The sequence below is a fragment of the Equus quagga genome, chromosome 16 (genome assembly GCF_021613505.1).
Source record: "Equus quagga isolate Etosha38 chromosome 16, UCLA_HA_Equagga_1.0, whole genome shotgun sequence".
Classification (NCBI taxonomy): Eukaryota; Metazoa; Chordata; class Mammalia; order Perissodactyla; family Equidae; genus Equus; species Equus quagga.
This window is the reverse complement of record NC_060282.1, coordinates 65277981-65295769: the sequence shown is the minus strand read 5'-3', so window position 1 is coordinate 65295769 and position 17789 is coordinate 65277981. Positions and strand designations below refer to the sequence as shown.

General features: G+C 35.6%; 1 protein-coding gene across 7 annotated transcripts in view; it reads right to left on the bottom strand.

Moving 5' to 3' along the window:
* Positions 1 to 17789, bottom strand: part of CSPP1 (centrosome and spindle pole associated protein 1) — a 152126-nt gene that overhangs the window by 85365 nt on the left and 48972 nt on the right. For 4 of the 7 annotated variants that reach the window (XR_006885590.1, XM_046642064.1, XM_046642062.1 and 1 more), the window contains 3 exons: positions 16850 to 17289; positions 8556 to 8654; positions 6801 to 6871 (listed from right to left, as the gene is read on the bottom strand). Coding sequence is in view for 6 of the 7 variants with exons in the window: in XM_046642064.1 (XP_046498020.1) it covers positions 6801 to 6871; positions 8556 to 8654; positions 16850 to 17289 (610 nt within the window). In the remaining variant the exon portion in view is untranslated. The remainder of the gene's footprint in view (positions 1 to 6800; positions 6872 to 8555; positions 8655 to 16849; positions 17290 to 17789) is intronic. The other 3 variants (XM_046642067.1, XM_046642065.1, XM_046642066.1) reach the window with 1 other exon arrangement.

Here is a 17789-nt window from a genome sequence, read left to right as displayed (position 1 = left end):
TAAAACCTCCATTTTTAATTATATCAAAGAATAATTACTGTATATGTAGAATATACAGAAAGCAAAATTATATGTATCATTACCTCTTCAATTAATTTTATAATTTATATCTACTATGTGTCAAATATAAGATACATTAATCCTTCCAAAACCTCTAAATTTAGTCCAAAATATTCTTATTTAAATAAGAGAATACTTTAATCCCCATCGCCATTTTTCCAATAATCAGGAAAATATCTCCACTAACACTTCCCACAAGCTCCTAAATTTAACAAATGTGTCCAAAAGGAACATCTCAAAAGCAACTGCCCCTCTGTTTTCAAACTTCAAAACCTTACTATAACTTGATTGCTCATCATCTCTTGTTCACTTCACAGGAGGACCCTCTCTTCTATTCTCATGGCCATTAACCTTGGATAAGACCTTTCTACATTTCACCTGGACTGCAGCAATAAGCTAACTAGTCTCCCAAACTCCTCCTCTCCCTGCTCCAATCCTATCTATATCCAGCACACTTATGAAAAATTAAGTATCTTAAAATACAACACTAATCAACTGGTGCCCTGCTCAAAAAAACCTCAATTCTACAGAAAAAAATAAAAACCTCTCACTCTGGTATCATTATGTGAAAATCCAATTGTGCAAACATTTCCGATCCACAGAAAATTATTACTGCCTAAGTTAATGACACAAAATAAACTCACTCTAGAAATGCATGATCTGGAACACCACACAAATCACAGGATATCAAAAATGCAACTGAACCAGCAGTTTTTCTAGTAACTTAATTATTAGTCTCCCAACCATTAGTGGACATACAGCATCTGAGTTTGTCTATTAAGCACAGACGTCCGCAGTAGTGAAGCTCCCACAGGGATAACATGAATTATGTTAAGGTTAATAATAATGTTTATAATCAAAGTATATATATCCACTCTGCTTCCGGTCATGATGGAGTAACAAGCACTGAACTTAACCTCCCACCACAAAAAAATAATAAATTAGGCAAAATACATGAAATAACTGTCTTTCAGACACTAGACACTGGACAACAGGCAGTGCAGGACTGTAATACTTGAGAGAAGGAAAATCACCTGGGTTTCTGCCTGAATGCAATTTTCCAGACCACAGGTAAAGAGATGGAGAACCCAAACAGACCGAAGAAACTAAGCTAAACTGAGCAAAGATCAAAATTCAGGAAGGCTAAAATGGCTGGAAGTTTAGGGCAAAGATCCAAAAAGAGCTTTAGAAATCCGTAGAGGGGTCTCTTCAGACTTTACTGTCAGCTAGTCTGTGCACACACAGAGCAAAATTCCATCAGCCTGGGCAAAAAACTATGGAGGACATGTAAACTGAGTAATTCTCAGACCTTCTCAAGTAAAGTGGAGAGAAATTCAAGCTCCAGCCAGCTAGTGATCCCCTAGGGTATTCAGAAAAGACCCCAGAAAGGTCACTCTATAATAGTGGGACTAAACTATCTCTGTGAAAAGAGGCTACTCTACAGGTCCCTAGCTAAGCTTAAAGTCAGACCTCAAAAACAGTGGTCCCTAAGAAACAGAAAAATGTGACTGTGGCAGGCAAAATTCTAAGACAGATCCTATGTTCTCTGGCTTCTGGTGCTGACTCCCTGTATAAACCTCTCTCCTTGAATGTGGGCAGCACCTGATTTGCTTCTAGCTAATAAAATATGGCAAAGGTGAAAGGAATTTGCAGATATAATCAAGGTAGCAAATCAATTTTGAATTAATTAAAGGGAGATTGTCTTGGGTGGGCCTGATATAGTCAGGTAAAAGCCCTCCCTAAATTTAGAGATTCTCCTTGCTCGCATGATAAAGTGAGCAGCCATGGTGAGGGAGTTCATGTGGCAAGAAACCGTAGAAGGCCTCTAGGGATCGCGAGCTGTCTCCACCTGACATTCAGTAAGAAGTGAGGGCTCTAGTAACATAACCACAAGGAAATGAATTCTGCCAACAATCTGAATGGGCTTGGAGGCAAATCCTTCCCCACTCAAGCCTCCAGATGAAAAACAGCCTGGCTGATGCCTTGATTATAGCCTTGTGAGACCAGGAACACAGGACCCAGCTAAGTCATGCCCAGACTCCTGACCCACAGAAACTGTGAGATGATGTGGGATGTTTTGAGCCACTAAGTTTGTGGTAATCTGTGATGCAGCAATAGAAAACTAATACTCACACAGATCAATGGAATGGAACCAGGAGCCCAGAAATAATCCATGGACAGCTAATTTTCAACAAGGGAGCCAAGAACATACAACAGAGAAAGGAAAGTCTCTTCAATAAATGGTGTTGGGAAAACTGAACAGCCACATGCAATAGAATGAAAGTAGACCATTATCTTACACTGTACACAAAAACCAACACAAAATGGATTAAAGACTTGAATATAAGACCGGAAACCATGAAACTTCTAGAAGAAAACATAGGCAGTACACTCTTAGACATAAATCTTAGCAGCATATTTTCAAGTACCATGTCTGACTAGGCAAGGGAAACAATAGAAAAACTAAACAAATGTAGTTTAACTACATCAAACTAAAAGACTTCTGCATAGCAAAGGAAACAATCAACAAAATGAAAAGACAACATAACAATTGGGAGAAGGTATTTGGAAACAAAATACATCTCAACAAAACAATTTCCAACCCAATTAAAAAATGGGCAAAAGATCTGAACAGAGGTTTCTCCAAAGAAGACATACAGACGGCCAACAGGCACATGAAAAGATTTTCAACATCACTAATTATCAGGAAAATGCAAATCAAAACTACAATGAGATATCAATTCACTCTCGTCAGAATGGCTATAATTAACAAGACAGGAAACAAGTGTTGGAGAGGATGGAGTAAAGAGAACTCTCATACACTGCTGGTGGGAGTGCAAACTGGTACAGCCACTATGGAAAACAGTATGGAGATTCCTCAAAAAATTAAGACTAGAACTACCATATCATCCAGCTATTCCACTGCTGGGTATTTATCCAAAGAACATGAAAACACAAATGCACAAAGATATATGCACCCCTATGTTCACTGCAGCATTATTCTTAACAGCTGAGACTTGGAAGCAACCTAGGTGTCCATCAAAGGACGAATGGATAAAGAAGATGTGGTACATATACACAATGGAATACTACTCAGCCAAAAAACCTGATGAAATGTGGCCACTCGTGACAACATGGATGGACCTTGAGGGTATGATGCTAAGTAAAGTAAGTCAGAGAGAGAAAGTCAAATACCATGTGATCTCACTCATAAACAGAAGATAAAATAACCACAAACACACACACAGAGACAGAGACTGGATTGGCGGTTACCAGAGGGAAAGCAGGAAGGGAGGAGGGCAAAAGAGGTGATTAGGCACATGTGTAAGGTGATGGATTGTAATTATCTTTGGGTGGTGAACATGATGTGATCTAAATAGGAATCGAAATATAATGATGTACACCCAAAATTTATATAATGTTATAAACCAATGTTATCACAATAAAAAAAAAAAGAAACCTAATACAATAACCCATAACCATCAGAAAAGTTAGTCAATAGAAAAAAATCACAGGGGCCGGCTTGGGGGTATAGGTTAAGTTCACAAACTCCACTTCGGCAGCCTGGGGTTCGCAGGTTTGGATCCCAGGTGCAGACCTAGCACTGCTAGTCAAGCCACGCTGTGGTGGCATCCCACATAAAATAGAGGAAGACTAACACAGATGTTAGCTCAGCAACAATATCCCTCAAGCAAAAGGAGGAAGATTGGCCACAGATGTTGGCTCAGGGCCAATCTTCCTCACACATGCACACAGGCATGTGCGTGCACACACACACACATACAAATCGCATAAAACAACAGAGATGATGGATAACAAATAAGGATGTTAAAATTGCTATCATAACTATTCCCAAGTATTTAAATGAAAATAGGAACACAATGAGGAGGAAATGGAAGCTATTATAAAGAACGAAATGGGGAGTTCTGCTTCTGTTTAGGAAGTGGAAAGCCACCAAAGAACATTGCTCAGACTCGACAATGAGAAAAAGCTTAATCATCTACAAAATCATAACTTTTAAAAAGCCTATCAGAGAGCTGAGGTTACAAGCAACCACGTTAACTGAATTCCAAAAGGTATAAAAACCAATCCAAAGAAGATGAGACAAGCCAAGTGTTTTATCTTCACCAGAGTATAGAGAAAGGCAGCTGCCTTAAAAAAGCAGGTAAGAAGAAAATACAGTCATGCACCACATAACTAAGTTTCAGTCAACGACGGGCCGCATACACTACGGTAGTCCTATAAGATTAGTATCATACAGCCTAGGAGTGTAGTAAACTATACATACCATCTGGGTTTATGTAAGTACACTCTGTGATGGACCCACAATAACAAAATCGCCTAACGACACCTTATTCCCATCGTTAAGCGACACATGACTGTAACTGAAATTCATAAAGGCATTGTGTGGGGTGGAATAACAATGTAGATTCTCTGGAAGCCCCAGACACAAGAGGAATCTGCACTCACTTGCCCATCTCCACTAGATGCTTACAAGAGAGATCAGAGATGGAGTAATGCAGGAAATCTGAAAGAGACCTTTCTGAGGCAAAAAAAAAACACTGCTTGCTTTCCGGACTCTTCTCTTCTACAAAGCAATAGCCGTAATCCACCTGCTGAAGGGCAGAAAACCTGTCTGGAGCCAGAATTCTGCACTTATACACAGATCTGTTACTGTTAGGGGAAGGGCAGGGAATTCTCCCAGAAGACCCTCCACAGACATAAAGGAGAGTTTGGCTACCACTCCAGGGAGGGCCAGGAACACTGAGGTTAAAGACTCATTTCTGAGAACCAGATGCACAGGACCAGCCTTGCACTAAGGAACAAGGAACAGTAATCCACTGCTGAGGAAGGAGAAGTGTGGAGAGAGAGAGGGACGCCCTCTCTGTCAGGGGCATACAGGTCTTGCTGAAAACTGAGGAAGGTGCAGGAACACTGAGAAAATCCCTCCACCACTCCAGGCCCCATACTAAGAACAAGGCAGTCAGAGAATTTAACTCTTCAAGCAAATGGCAGAAGAAGAGTTAAAAATCAATAAGGATAGTACAAGACATGAACATCACTATCAATCAAATTGACTTAACTGACATTTATAAACCACTATACTCAACAACCACACAATGTACATTCTTTCAAGTACACACTAAACATTCACCAAGATAGGCCATATTTTGAGCCATTAAAAAAAATGTTTTATTAAAAAACTCAAAGTGAAATTATACAAATTATCTCCTCAGACCATAAAGGAATTAAATAAGCAATCAATAACAAAAAGACAGCATGAAAATCCCCAAATATTTGCAAATTTAAAAACATACTTCTAAAGAACCCATGATTCTGTTATAAACCTCACAATATATTATTTTTGCTCTAAGTGGTCAATTGTTTTAATTTTTCAAATAAAGCAAAAGGCTCCAAATGAGGTCCTTGGGGCAAAATCATAGGAAGACAAATCTCAGTTCAATTGAAATGAGAATATTATAACAATTACAGCCATCTAAAAATGGAACATGCTGCTTCTGGAGAGAGTGAGTTCCCTATGGGTATATACTCATATAGGCTGAGGGGAAAAAAATATAACCATGAGATAAATCACTGGATTAAACGACTTTATTGCTTAGTTCCAAGCATTAGAGTCTATTATCTCACCAAATATTGATCCACAATTTCTGGATTGCATTAATGGTAAGTTCATGCCACTCAATCTTTAAATTTTCAGGGTAGAATAATCCATTTGTTGATAAAATTGTCAGCGAGCACTCAACACAGAAAGCCCATTTCTCCAATTTTTACCATCTTTAACAATATACATCATAAGAATGAATGAAGCCTTTACTCTGACCTACTAATAGGTTAAATTGGTCAATTCCCACTTAAAGACATTATACTGGAATAAAAGTGCTATGCCATTTTTCTCAAACTAGCCATTTCAGGGAAGCAAAGGTTTCAGAATACCATGCAATTATATATCTCTAAGCCAAGATTTAAATAACTGACTGCTTTTAGGTTGAATGAACCTAAACTGCTATCCAATTTCCTGATATATTTCACTGAAACTAAATTTCAGGTAATGTTTTCCAATAGTTTTTTACACCACAGAAGAAACCTCTTTTCTATTTAAAGTTACACACAGGAAGTAAGGCTCTCTTCACACTGTTTCTGAAATTAAATTGTAACAAGTTAATATAACAAATCAACATGCTTATTAAGCAACGACCTTCATTTCTGATAAAATAAATAGAAAATTTGGATTATGACCCTGATTTGAACAAAACACCTCAGAAATTACATGGAAAGAACATGAGAAAGGATGTTCATCAAAGGATAAAAAGGTTTAGTTCAGGGGAATTAAACTAAAATGTAAGACAGTTTTGTGCTAGCTAAAGAAACAAGAAAAAGACTGAAGAAAAAAACTAACATATAAAACAGATTATAAGAAATAGGCACAATACAACAAAGTGCTAATCAAATATGAAATTAAAAGCTTATTACTGAAATTAATATTCATTTATCATCTATAGAAAGCTCATCACTACATAAAAGATATTTAGCTTTAAAATTACACATAGAGCTATAAATACATGTTAAATACTTAGCATAGTGCCTATCATAAAGTAAGCACTAGATAAACATTTTCTACTATTAGCATGGGTAGTATTAATTACAACACCGAGTTCTCACTAAAGACCTTTTATAAAACATTCTGCAAAAGTTTAATCAACTGGCAGTGTTGTACATACCAAAGAGCATCCCCGCAAAAGGACTGCAGATCTCTCGGTTAGTAGTTTTGGATGGTTCATTGTCTCGAGCACTAAAACAAATCAAAAAGAATTAGAACCCAAATAATTTTCAGAAAACAAAAATTTAGAGTAAAATGTAAGTAGGAGTTATTGACCTTCAAAGTACTATGGACATTATTAAAGTTACATATTTTTAAAGTTAGGGTAAAAGCATGGCATTTTCTCTCTTTATACAGTGGGACCCCTATATATTCAGGATCTATAAACATGTAACCTTCTTCTTCAGCCTGCTTCACTGGCTCTACAGATTCCCAATAAAACCCTTTTTCATAAGAACAGTTACCCCAGTAAGGAAAATGAATATAAGTACACATAAATAAATCCTAAAAAAGAAGACAATGGTGATATCTGCGCACACACTTGGAAAAAAAGATCATTCCTAAAAAACTCCTTCTTTAAAAGATACGAATGAGGGGCTGGCCCCGTGGCCAGGTGGTTAAGTTCGAGCGCCTGCTTCGGCAGCCCAGGGTTTTGCTGGTTCGGATCCGAGGCGCAGACATGGCACCACTCATCAGGCCACGTTGAGGTGGCATTCCACGTGCCACAACTAGAAGGACTCACAACTCAAATACACAACTACGTACTGGGGGGATATGGGGAGAAAAAGCAGCAGGAAAAAAAGAGAAGATTGGCAACAGTTGTTAGCTCAGGTGCCAATCTTTAAAAGAAAAAAAAGATATGAACGAGGAGAGAAAAGACAACTCCCTCAAAGAAGACTGAACTAATCAGACCCAAACAACAAATTCTCTTATCATTTATACATATATATATATAGTTTTCTTCAAAGAAAATAGACACCCTTCCTGCCATATGACAATATTATCTTCACTATACACTATAGGTTTGGAACCATTTATTCTTGTATATGATACAAGAAAGCCTCATAAAAATGATAAAAATTATAAATAGAGAACATGAAAATAAAATACATATAATTTCCTTTCTTTTCAACATGACAGAACTATGTATGAGTACTAATTTTACACAGTAAGCTAAAAGTTATCTACTCAATAAGCTGAAAATAAAAAACAAAGTTTTGAAAGGAAAACTCACATTGCAGAAACACTTTCAATTTATTTCCAGTTATCTCACCCTCATAACTCCCAAGATATTTTAAATTGATTTTTTTATAAGAATTTTTTTTTTTTTTAAGATTTTATTTTTTCCTTTTTCTCCCCAAAGCCCCCCGGTACATATTTGTATATTTCTCCTTGTGGGTTCTTCTAGTTGTGGTATGTGGGACGCTGCCTCAGCGTGTTTTGATGAGCAGTGCCATGTCCGCGCCCAGGATTCGAACCAACGAAACACTGGGCCGCCTGCAGCGGAGCGCGCGAACTTAACCACTCGGCCACGGGGCCAGCCCCTTAAATTGATTTTTAGTCCATTAAATTATATGCTTATTTTTCCTTTCATTATTTCAAACAAATTTATATACTTTATAATGATAGGAACTTATTCAGAATACCTTGGCACACTTTATAACCAAAACTTGTTCTACAAAAGAATGTTGTAAAGTACTAAAAATTTTCCTTTAACACATCTTGATCCTCTCCCTTCTTTTCCCTTTAATTCCTTTCTCACTAATAAGGAGGCTGTTAAAATACTATACCTTTCTACTTCTTCCGTAAGCCAATTTTAGCAGGTGCTTTTCACAGTGAAATCACTAAAGGGCAGAATTTATATTATATACTATACCTTTTATTTCCAGCAGATGAAATTCGTATGTTTGACTGTTCTGTGACATCACCACCACACTCCACAGGAGGCACACTCCCTCGTCTGTTCCCGTACATCCTTAAAAACACATTAGCTTATAGAACTTGTTCCACATACAGTGGATGTTCCTCTATCTCTTTGGTGGTTTTACATTTGATGATGGAAATATTAAAGGGAACAAAATGTTATAATGAATTTTTGCTGTAAACACATTCTAAAATTAATTCCAATGAGATTTGATTCAAGTATGATCTGCTGGTTAATAAGAAACACTAAAAGTTTAGAGTCAATAGTCTTTAAAACAAAAGGAGGTTATTACAAATTACTTCAATATAACTTCTGGAAACTTTTAATTTCAAAACTGTGCAATCGAGGCTGGCCCGGTGGCATAGTGGTTAAATTCGCACGATCCACTTTGGCAGCCCAGGGTTAACAGGTTCAGATTCCACGGGCAGACCTGCACACTGCTCATCAAGCCATGCTGTGGCAGCATCCCACATACAAAACAGAGGAAGACTGGCACCAAGGTTAGCTCAGCAACAATTTTCCTCAAGCAAAAATAAGAAGATTGGCAACAGGTGTTAGTTCAGGGCCAATCTTTCTCACCAAAAAAAAAAAAAAAAAAAAAAAAAAAAAAACCTGTTCATATACTGACTTTTTTAATCACTCACTTATTCAAATAGTTACTGAGCACATACTATGTGCCAGCTACTATTCTAGGCATTGGATATATGGACATTGTCCTTGCCCTCATGAAGATTACAGACAAATTTCAAAATGAGATCTTTTTTTAATCTAAATTCATAGGTTCTGGGAATTATTCAACTGCATATACAAACCTTTTCAACTTAAAAATACAGCAGCAGTCTTACCATTAAATTAAATCAAATGTAGCAAGCCACACATCTGCTAACACTAAATGACATGAAAGAGCAAATATTAGCAATAGGAATAGAAAACATTATAAACAAATAGGCTGATACATGAGTAGACGATTAGTTCACATTACTTACAAGGTCAGGAATAACGAAAAGAAAGAGTAGAATGGTTTTTTTCTTCTAATATTTTCAATTAATCTTTTTTTTTTCCATTTGGCAAACACTGATTTCTTTCGCTTAATTTCTCATACCAGAGAAACTAACATGACTTTTCATACCAACATTTATCAGCATCCATGAAAATCAGCATTTCATAAATCATATTTCTTTATGTGGCTATTGGGTTAACTTATATTGTCTATCAAGAGGAGTATTAGAAGGAAATATGGCTGTTAAAGTATTATTCAATACTTTTGGTGAATTTCATTATCACATTAAAAACAGCAATTTTTAGAAGAAAAGGAACTTATCACTCTCCACTAAGCCAGCATATAAAATTCTTTCTTCATTTGTTTCCATCACACAAGCTATTGTCAATACCATCTGTGGAGAAAGGACTATCCAGAAGTGTAACCTTAATAATGTATGACCCGGCATGACACATAAATGGCTTCCATTTTTTCATCCATATCTAAAACAACAAAACTCTCCACAAGCCCTTTTAAACCAGAACTTCAAGTTTCCTTCAATTTATCGAAACACAGCTGACTTTATACCTAAAGCCTAAATAAGTGCTCAAATCTCTCTTTTAAACTAACACATCCGTTTAGTGTCATTTTGTATTTTTACCACTTAAAGAACAGATAAATATAAACTAAAATTCAAATTTGTAATTAACAATATCAGGCAACCAATTTAGTTATGCTGGATCTATATAAACAGCCATGCACAGAAAAAAGTTAACACAGCAGGCCAGAGATTGCCTACCCTTAGCCTGAGCTAGCCTGTTTTCGAGGCTGGCCCTTGGCTGGGACCTGGGAACCTAGATTTGGGGAGGGGTCCTACCATTCTCAGAACTGGCAAGAGTGGCTCACTCTGCCTAAACTGCAAACAATATAATTTACGTTGAACATCTGCTTTCCTTCAGGAAGTCCAGAATTTTGGTACATGCTAGGAAAAGGGTGCCTATGTAACCAGCCCCCAATAAAAACATTGGGCACTGAGTTTCTAACTGAGCTTTCCTGGTAGACATTTCACCGATGTTGTCACAATTCACTGCTGAAGGAATTAAGCCTGTCCTGTGTGACTCCACAGTGAGAGGACTCTTGGAAGCTTGTGCCTGATTTCCTTCAGACTTTGACCCATGCTTCTTTTTCCTTTGCTGACTGTACTTTGTATCCTTTCACTGTAATAAATCATAGCCGTGAATATAACTATATATACAAAGTCCCGTGAGTCCTCCTAGGGAATCACCAAACCTGGGAATGGTGTTGTGAACCCATGACACAAGAGACAAAAGCAAATTAGTTGATGTGGTAAAGTGGTGCCTATATATCAGTGAAAGTTTTCAAATATAGAGAAATTTAAATTCACAAATTATTTAAAACATGACTTGAGATTAAATCAGAATTAACCAGAATTAAAGGCTACTTGGACATACAAAAATCCTTTCTAAAATGTACTGAAGAGTTTGTGACTTGCTGCATTTTCAGTTAAGCTGTCTAAAGACAACATTTGGACTTGCAATTCTAGCTTATCTTTACACAGCTATACTCAAAGTATGCTGGATCCAAAGCATCTACACTACAAAATGTTTTACAGTTTCTTCAATATGTATAGATATCTTAGTAAAGCAAGCACCGTTAAGCACAAAAGTATATTTTCAAAGTTCATTCTGAATTAAAGAAATTTAAGAAATGATTTTATTTATGTATAAGGTCAAAGGTCTCTGCTAAATTCTACAGTAAAATCACAAAGATTTCCTAATGAACTGCCCATATGAAAAATAGTTTAAGGTGTACCCCTTCACTAAAGAAAAAAAATTGATTAACAAAATTATAAAAGTCCCCTCTGTCACTGATAATTAAAATAAAATCAAGAGTGGAGACAGGGCCAGCCCAGTGGCGTAGTGGCTAAGTTCGCATGCTCTGCTTCGGTGGCCTGGGGTTCGCAGATTCAGATCCTAGGTGCAGACCTAATACCACTCATCAAGTGGCACTGTGGCGGCATCACATAAAATAGAGGAAGATTGGCATAGATGTCAGCTCAGCGACAATCTTCCTCAAGCAAAAAGAGGAAGATTAGCAAGAAATGTTGGCTCAGGGCCAACTTTCCTCACTCCTAAATATGCATTTCACTACAAAGGATAAAATAAAATCTTAAGGCATCCTAATCAATTTATGAAATGACTGATGATATGATTGTTTTTGATATGATGATATGATGCTTACTTTGTTAAATCAAGAAAAAATTACTATATACAAAGAGAGACTCCATAAATATTTTCCCATAAGTTACTAATATAAGATCTTAAAAAAAAAAAAAAAAAAAAACTAGACAAGAACTTAACAAGCTATGAAGCCAAATTATAGTCTGGAAAGTTAGACACCTTATTTTCTATAAAAATATCCCTATAATTGTAATGGAATTTCCCTCATTTATTGAACTAACTTTCATATTTCTAATAAATTTAGCATTTAGTCACTCAATTATCCCTTTTAGTTTACTTTAACAGCTTTAACGGTGGTCTTACAATTTATTTTAGAAAACTTTACTGAGGAAAATGAAGTCCTCTCTGCAGACGGGAATTCATGAAAGCCAGTAGTAGTTTTACTATTGCTCTCTCTTAAATCCTCCCAAGATTAAGGAACGGTACTATCCAAAAGTAATGAACTCTCTAAATGTCTAAGAACAGTCTGATTCTAATCACAGTCCAGGGGTTCAGGTTAGGTCTAGTATGCCCCTGAGAAGTCCTTTCTGTTTAGCTATAGTTTTAGAACAGATTAAAACTATAGCTGTGACCCAGAATTAATCTATCTAAATACATTTTAAATCCATAGGTTCACTAACCACACCTGAATACATTAGGTTTTGTCAGAAAGGGACAAACCTCATAAAAGAAAGAATCTTCTTCCTTTGACATAGAAAATCAGATTTGATTGAGGGAATGAAATAACTGTAAAATTACTTTACCATCCTACTATCAAAAACAGAAAAGTCAAAAGTATGTTAAATGGAAAAGGCTTTTTCTATTTTCTTGAAGACATGGGTCAATAACTCTAGTTAACTGGATTCAAATCTCAATACTCAAAGAAACTAAGTTTACTCTAAAAATTAACAAGCGTGTTTATCTAAAAATAAAAAATTACTCTCTTACAGAAGAAAACCGAATTGTTTAAAACCACAGGTATTGAGCCACAACTAAAAATATACAACTATGTACCAGGGTGCTTTAGGGAGAAAAAGGAAAAATAAAATCTTAAGAAAAAAAATTGAAAACCACAGGTATTTTCAGCAAACTAATTTAAATCCGAATGAACAACTCCTAAATGATAATGAATAACTTATCTTTTTTCCTTCATAAACCACAGAATCAAACTACTTCAGAAATAAATTTACAATGTTTATGCTATCAAGAATAACACATTATAAAAGTAAAATATTACCATCTAGATATTGGTCCTAGGTTGATACAGCTCAGAGAGAAAGAATCAAATTTATCCTTACTTAAAAGAAAATCATATAATTCATAATAATTGTTACATCATCTTGCTTTCATACCAAGAATTTATCTAATGTGAACGAATTCTGCTATTAGGGATGCTTTCAACTGCTGAAGTTACAAGAAAAATACTGAACTGTTAACTGGGGATCACTATTTTTCTCATTGTTTTCAGTTCTTTCCCAACTTTATATTTACTTTAATTCAATAACAAGTGTTTTTCTAATATCAACCAGATGTTTAAAGTGGGGAAAATAATTAAAATGGCCCTTCCAAAGATAAGTGAAAATTAACTACTATAAGAAAAAAAATAATAAAAAATTAAATAACTCATTGTTCTAACAAGCCACATCTCCTCATTTATGTCTTACATATTAAGCATGCACACTTCTTAGAACATCCTACACTAAGTAAGCAAGCACTCAATCCATGTAGCTAACATACATATTCTGCTTTCAGATAGAGTGTTATTTCAGAATTTTATTAAATAACTGCTGAGATTATAAACTAACAAATATTAGCACTAACTGAATTAATCACATAAAAACTAAAAAACCAGCTTTTTAATGCTAATAATTTCTTTTACTCATTGACATTGGTTATAAAGTAAAACACAATAAGGTAATACATTAACTTCTATACCTCAAGTTAATACATAATAAAGACTAGAATGACTATATTTAAAAAGAACCTATAAATTTCAAGCATTATAAGACACACTATTCCATTCAACTTTAGGAAGCTCCTAAAACATTATAAATTTTACTCAAATTGGTATATGTATTAATAAATAATACACACACAGAGAATGCAACAGTCAAGCAAAGAGCTAACCACTTTGTTAACTAAAACACTCTCAGTGATTAATGATGAGTTTAAGAAAGTAAAATCATTTCCTGGCTTTAGCTTTTCCATATTTCAAGTGGGGAAAATATTTCATTAATAAATACATTGTGGTATATGAAAAAGTCTAAAGGGTAATTAGAAAAGAACTGAGACCAAAAATATAAAAATAAAAAATTATCATAAATCAAAACTAGAATTTATCACATGCTGACTTTTAGAAGAAAAAAGAGAACAAAGGAAATGAAGAATAAAGAAAAATTAATTTTGTACTTCTCACATCAGTTATAACTATTTTTTATCACGAACTTCTGGTTAAGATTACAGTATATAAGAATAAATGGTTAGAGCATGAGACCAAATGCAGTTACACATTTCTTTAGTCTCAAACATTTCACTAACATGTAGTCATTTTTCCTAACAACCACTGCACCTGGTAAATAAAAACGACTGAATGATTGATGTGAAGTCGTGTTTTTTTTTTGCTGGACATAAGGAACCCACATATCTGAAATACAGAAATTCAATTTTAACCTCAAGTGCCGTAGAGACAAGGTAAGAGTTTAAACACTGACAACATGGAAGTAACGTATAATAAGGATTTACATTTTGAAGAAACACTTTAAAGAATTTTTAAATGTGTAACAGGAATTATTGTCACTCATCCTCATGTTTAATCTATTCTTAAAATACTACCTGGGGAAGATTATATAGAAAGAGTTCACTTCATTTATGGGATAGATAAGAAAATAAGGTGATTCTCAAATAATTAGGCTGAAATTCATTTGTTAGTTCATGCATAAAATTATCACAGAGTATAATTATAAAACTAATAAAATATATAAAAAACAAAGCAACAACCACCACAGTAAGTTTCTTGAAATTCGAAATTTAAAAGGTATGCATTAGGGGGTTGGCCTGGTGGCATAATGGTTAAGTCACATGCTCTGCTTCAGCAGCCCAGGGTTTGCAGGTTCAGATGCGGGGCACAGACCTATGCATCACTTATCAAGCCATGCTGTGGTAGGCGTCCCACATATAAAGTAGAGGAAGATGGGCACAGATGTTAGCTCAGGGCCAGTCTTCCTCAGCAAAAAGAGGAGGACTGGCAGCAGATGTTAGCTCAGGGCCAGTTTTGCTCAGCAAAAGGAGGAGAATCGGAGGTATATATTCGCTCAGGGCTAATCTTCCTCACCAAAAAAAATGGTTAAGTATTACATTACACTCTAAAGGTAAACAGACACCATAAAGAAAAAAAAGTTCTCACATACAAAGAAGGCACCAAGAGTCCAAGATTACCTGCAGTTCCCCAATTGAAAGTTCTTTTGGATTAGGCAGTCTTTGACTACCTTCAGATATAAACATTTTCAAATATAACACATTACAGGATTTGGAGCACTTTCTGAAGTACAAACAATTAGATTCAAATCAGAGATAAACTACAAGTGGCACTGCAAAATTCTAATCCTTCACTCAAATTACCTAATTCAAGGAGAATATTAAAAAGATTGGGTGAGCAGAACATAATAGCTACAGAATAAAGAATAGATGGCAAAGAACTGTAAAGGCTTTGTATTATTATTAATGATTAGATTACTGAATGTGCAGTATTATGTCTCAGGAAATTTCCTAAAATAGTAAAAAAGTAATCTATTTGGACTAATAAATGTAAGGGGTCCCATAAACTGCCCAAAATTTAGATTTAACCCTTTCAAGTTAACAATGACAAATAGGGGACCCTGTCATATTTCTAACTTCAAATCAAAAGTTAGATTAAAAAATAGTAAGTTTTAAGTATTAAGATAAATGACAATAAAAGAAGACCCCACTGTGGCACTTAAGAAACTACAAATCATGTCAAAAAAAAAAAAAATCATCCCAAGGAACTGAAAAGCAACTGAAAATTTGACCAAAACAATTCAGTGCCATTTTCCTTAAATAAATGTTCAATAAATAACTTAAAAACAACAAAATATATTGATAAAAATACTTAGTGGAGGGGCCAGCCTGGTGGCACAGTGGTTAAGTGCACACGTTCCGCTTCGGCGGCCCGGGGTTTGCCAGTTGGGGTCCCGGGTGTGCACACGGCATCGCTTGTCAAGCCATGCTGTAGTAGACATCCCACATATAAAGTAGAGGAAGATGGGCATGGATGTTAGCTCAGGGTCAGTCTTCCTCAGCAAAAAGAGGAGGATTGGCAGCAGATGTTAGCTCAGGGCTAATCTTCCTCAAAAAATAAATAAATAAATAATTTTTTTAAAAAGTACTTAGAGGAGAGGAACATTAAAGGAATAAACTGTATTTCACCTATTTTAAGGTGTCCTTTTTTCCATATTTTTAACATCTGAAACTGGGACAGCCACCACTCTGGTTTTAAATCAAGTTATTGCAGAGAAAAGTTATTTTTCCCCTGCCAGTCACCTCAGGGCACTATGAATCTGAGAGAACTTTGAATTCTCACCTCGAGCTTTTTTTGGACAATACTGGCAGCATGAATCTGGACTGAAAACTTGAATCAGTACTGGCTTACAGTTCAAATTCTCAGGGAATTTTTTTTTTTTTTCCTCCCTCAACTCAAGTGCCAACGTTGAGACATGGAAGTTTCTTTTCTGTCCCTTTCTGTGAGAAAGTTTATGTCCTATTTAATTTTACATAAAGGTTGTAGCCTTTCAGTGTCCCAGCTTTACAAGGGAGTTCCTTTCTCCTCATCTTGGGTGTTTTCTTTGTTCCCTCAGTGGCACATAAAATAATTGTGCATCTTAAAACCAACAGCATCTTAGAATTAATCAAATATGTAAATCAAATGAGACTGCTTCTCCCTAATATAATGATAAAAAGTAATAACAGTAATATCAAGCAAATAAAGAAAGTAAAAATGAAGTTGTAAATACCTGTCATTTGTATACACTCTCAAAAGTCTTCTATCAAAATCACTTTCATATCTAAACCTCTCGTCCATTTCTTCACTTCCTTCAGGATCTTGGTCTGGTCTATAATACTGTCTATCAAAAACACGATCCTCATTAAACCTGCGAAATCTTCTATCTGAGATGTCAGCCTTGTTGGCAAAACTTTGATGTTTTTTATTGGAAATGCCCACTTCTTCATTAGTTTTCTGAATGACTCTTCTATTCCTTAATTCAATTTCATCATCTAGTTGTCGATATCTGTCCTCCTCTAGTCGCCTTTGGTTTAGGAGCTCTTCATATGCTTCTGAAGGAGTTAAGATTTCTCTCCTAGGACCCTCTGAATTTTCCCAAGATGTGTGTATTTGTGGAGGTAAATCAGGTTTAACCTGGCTGATAGGTTTTTTATTTCTCTGACTGTTGTGCTGGTCAATTAAAAAAGAAAAAGAGAAACAAATCTTAATGAGATGCTATTTCATAAAAGGTAAGTAAACCCTCAAGTGATGCTTAGTCTATTTATCATCTCAACTCTAAGGCTTAATCACCCATAAGAAATATCTTATCTTTAAAAAAAACTTCAAGGACATATTATCCTTCAATAAAACTTAATAAACATCAAATAGACAGGCAAGAAAAATATGGATAAGTGGCTACAAAAAGAGAGGATAAAGTAAATACAAATTCCTATCCCAGGAGATATTAGGCATATTTTGGCACTTAAATTCTGCTTCAAAATATTCAAATCAGGGGGTCTGCCCAGTAGCATAGCAGTTAAGTTTGTATGCTCTGCTTCCGTGACCTGGGATTTGCCAGTTCGGATCCCGGGCACAGACATATGCACTGTTTATCAAGCCATGCTGTGGCAGGTGTCCCACACATGGCGTAGAAGAAGATGGGCATGGATAAGAGCTCAGGGCCAATCTGC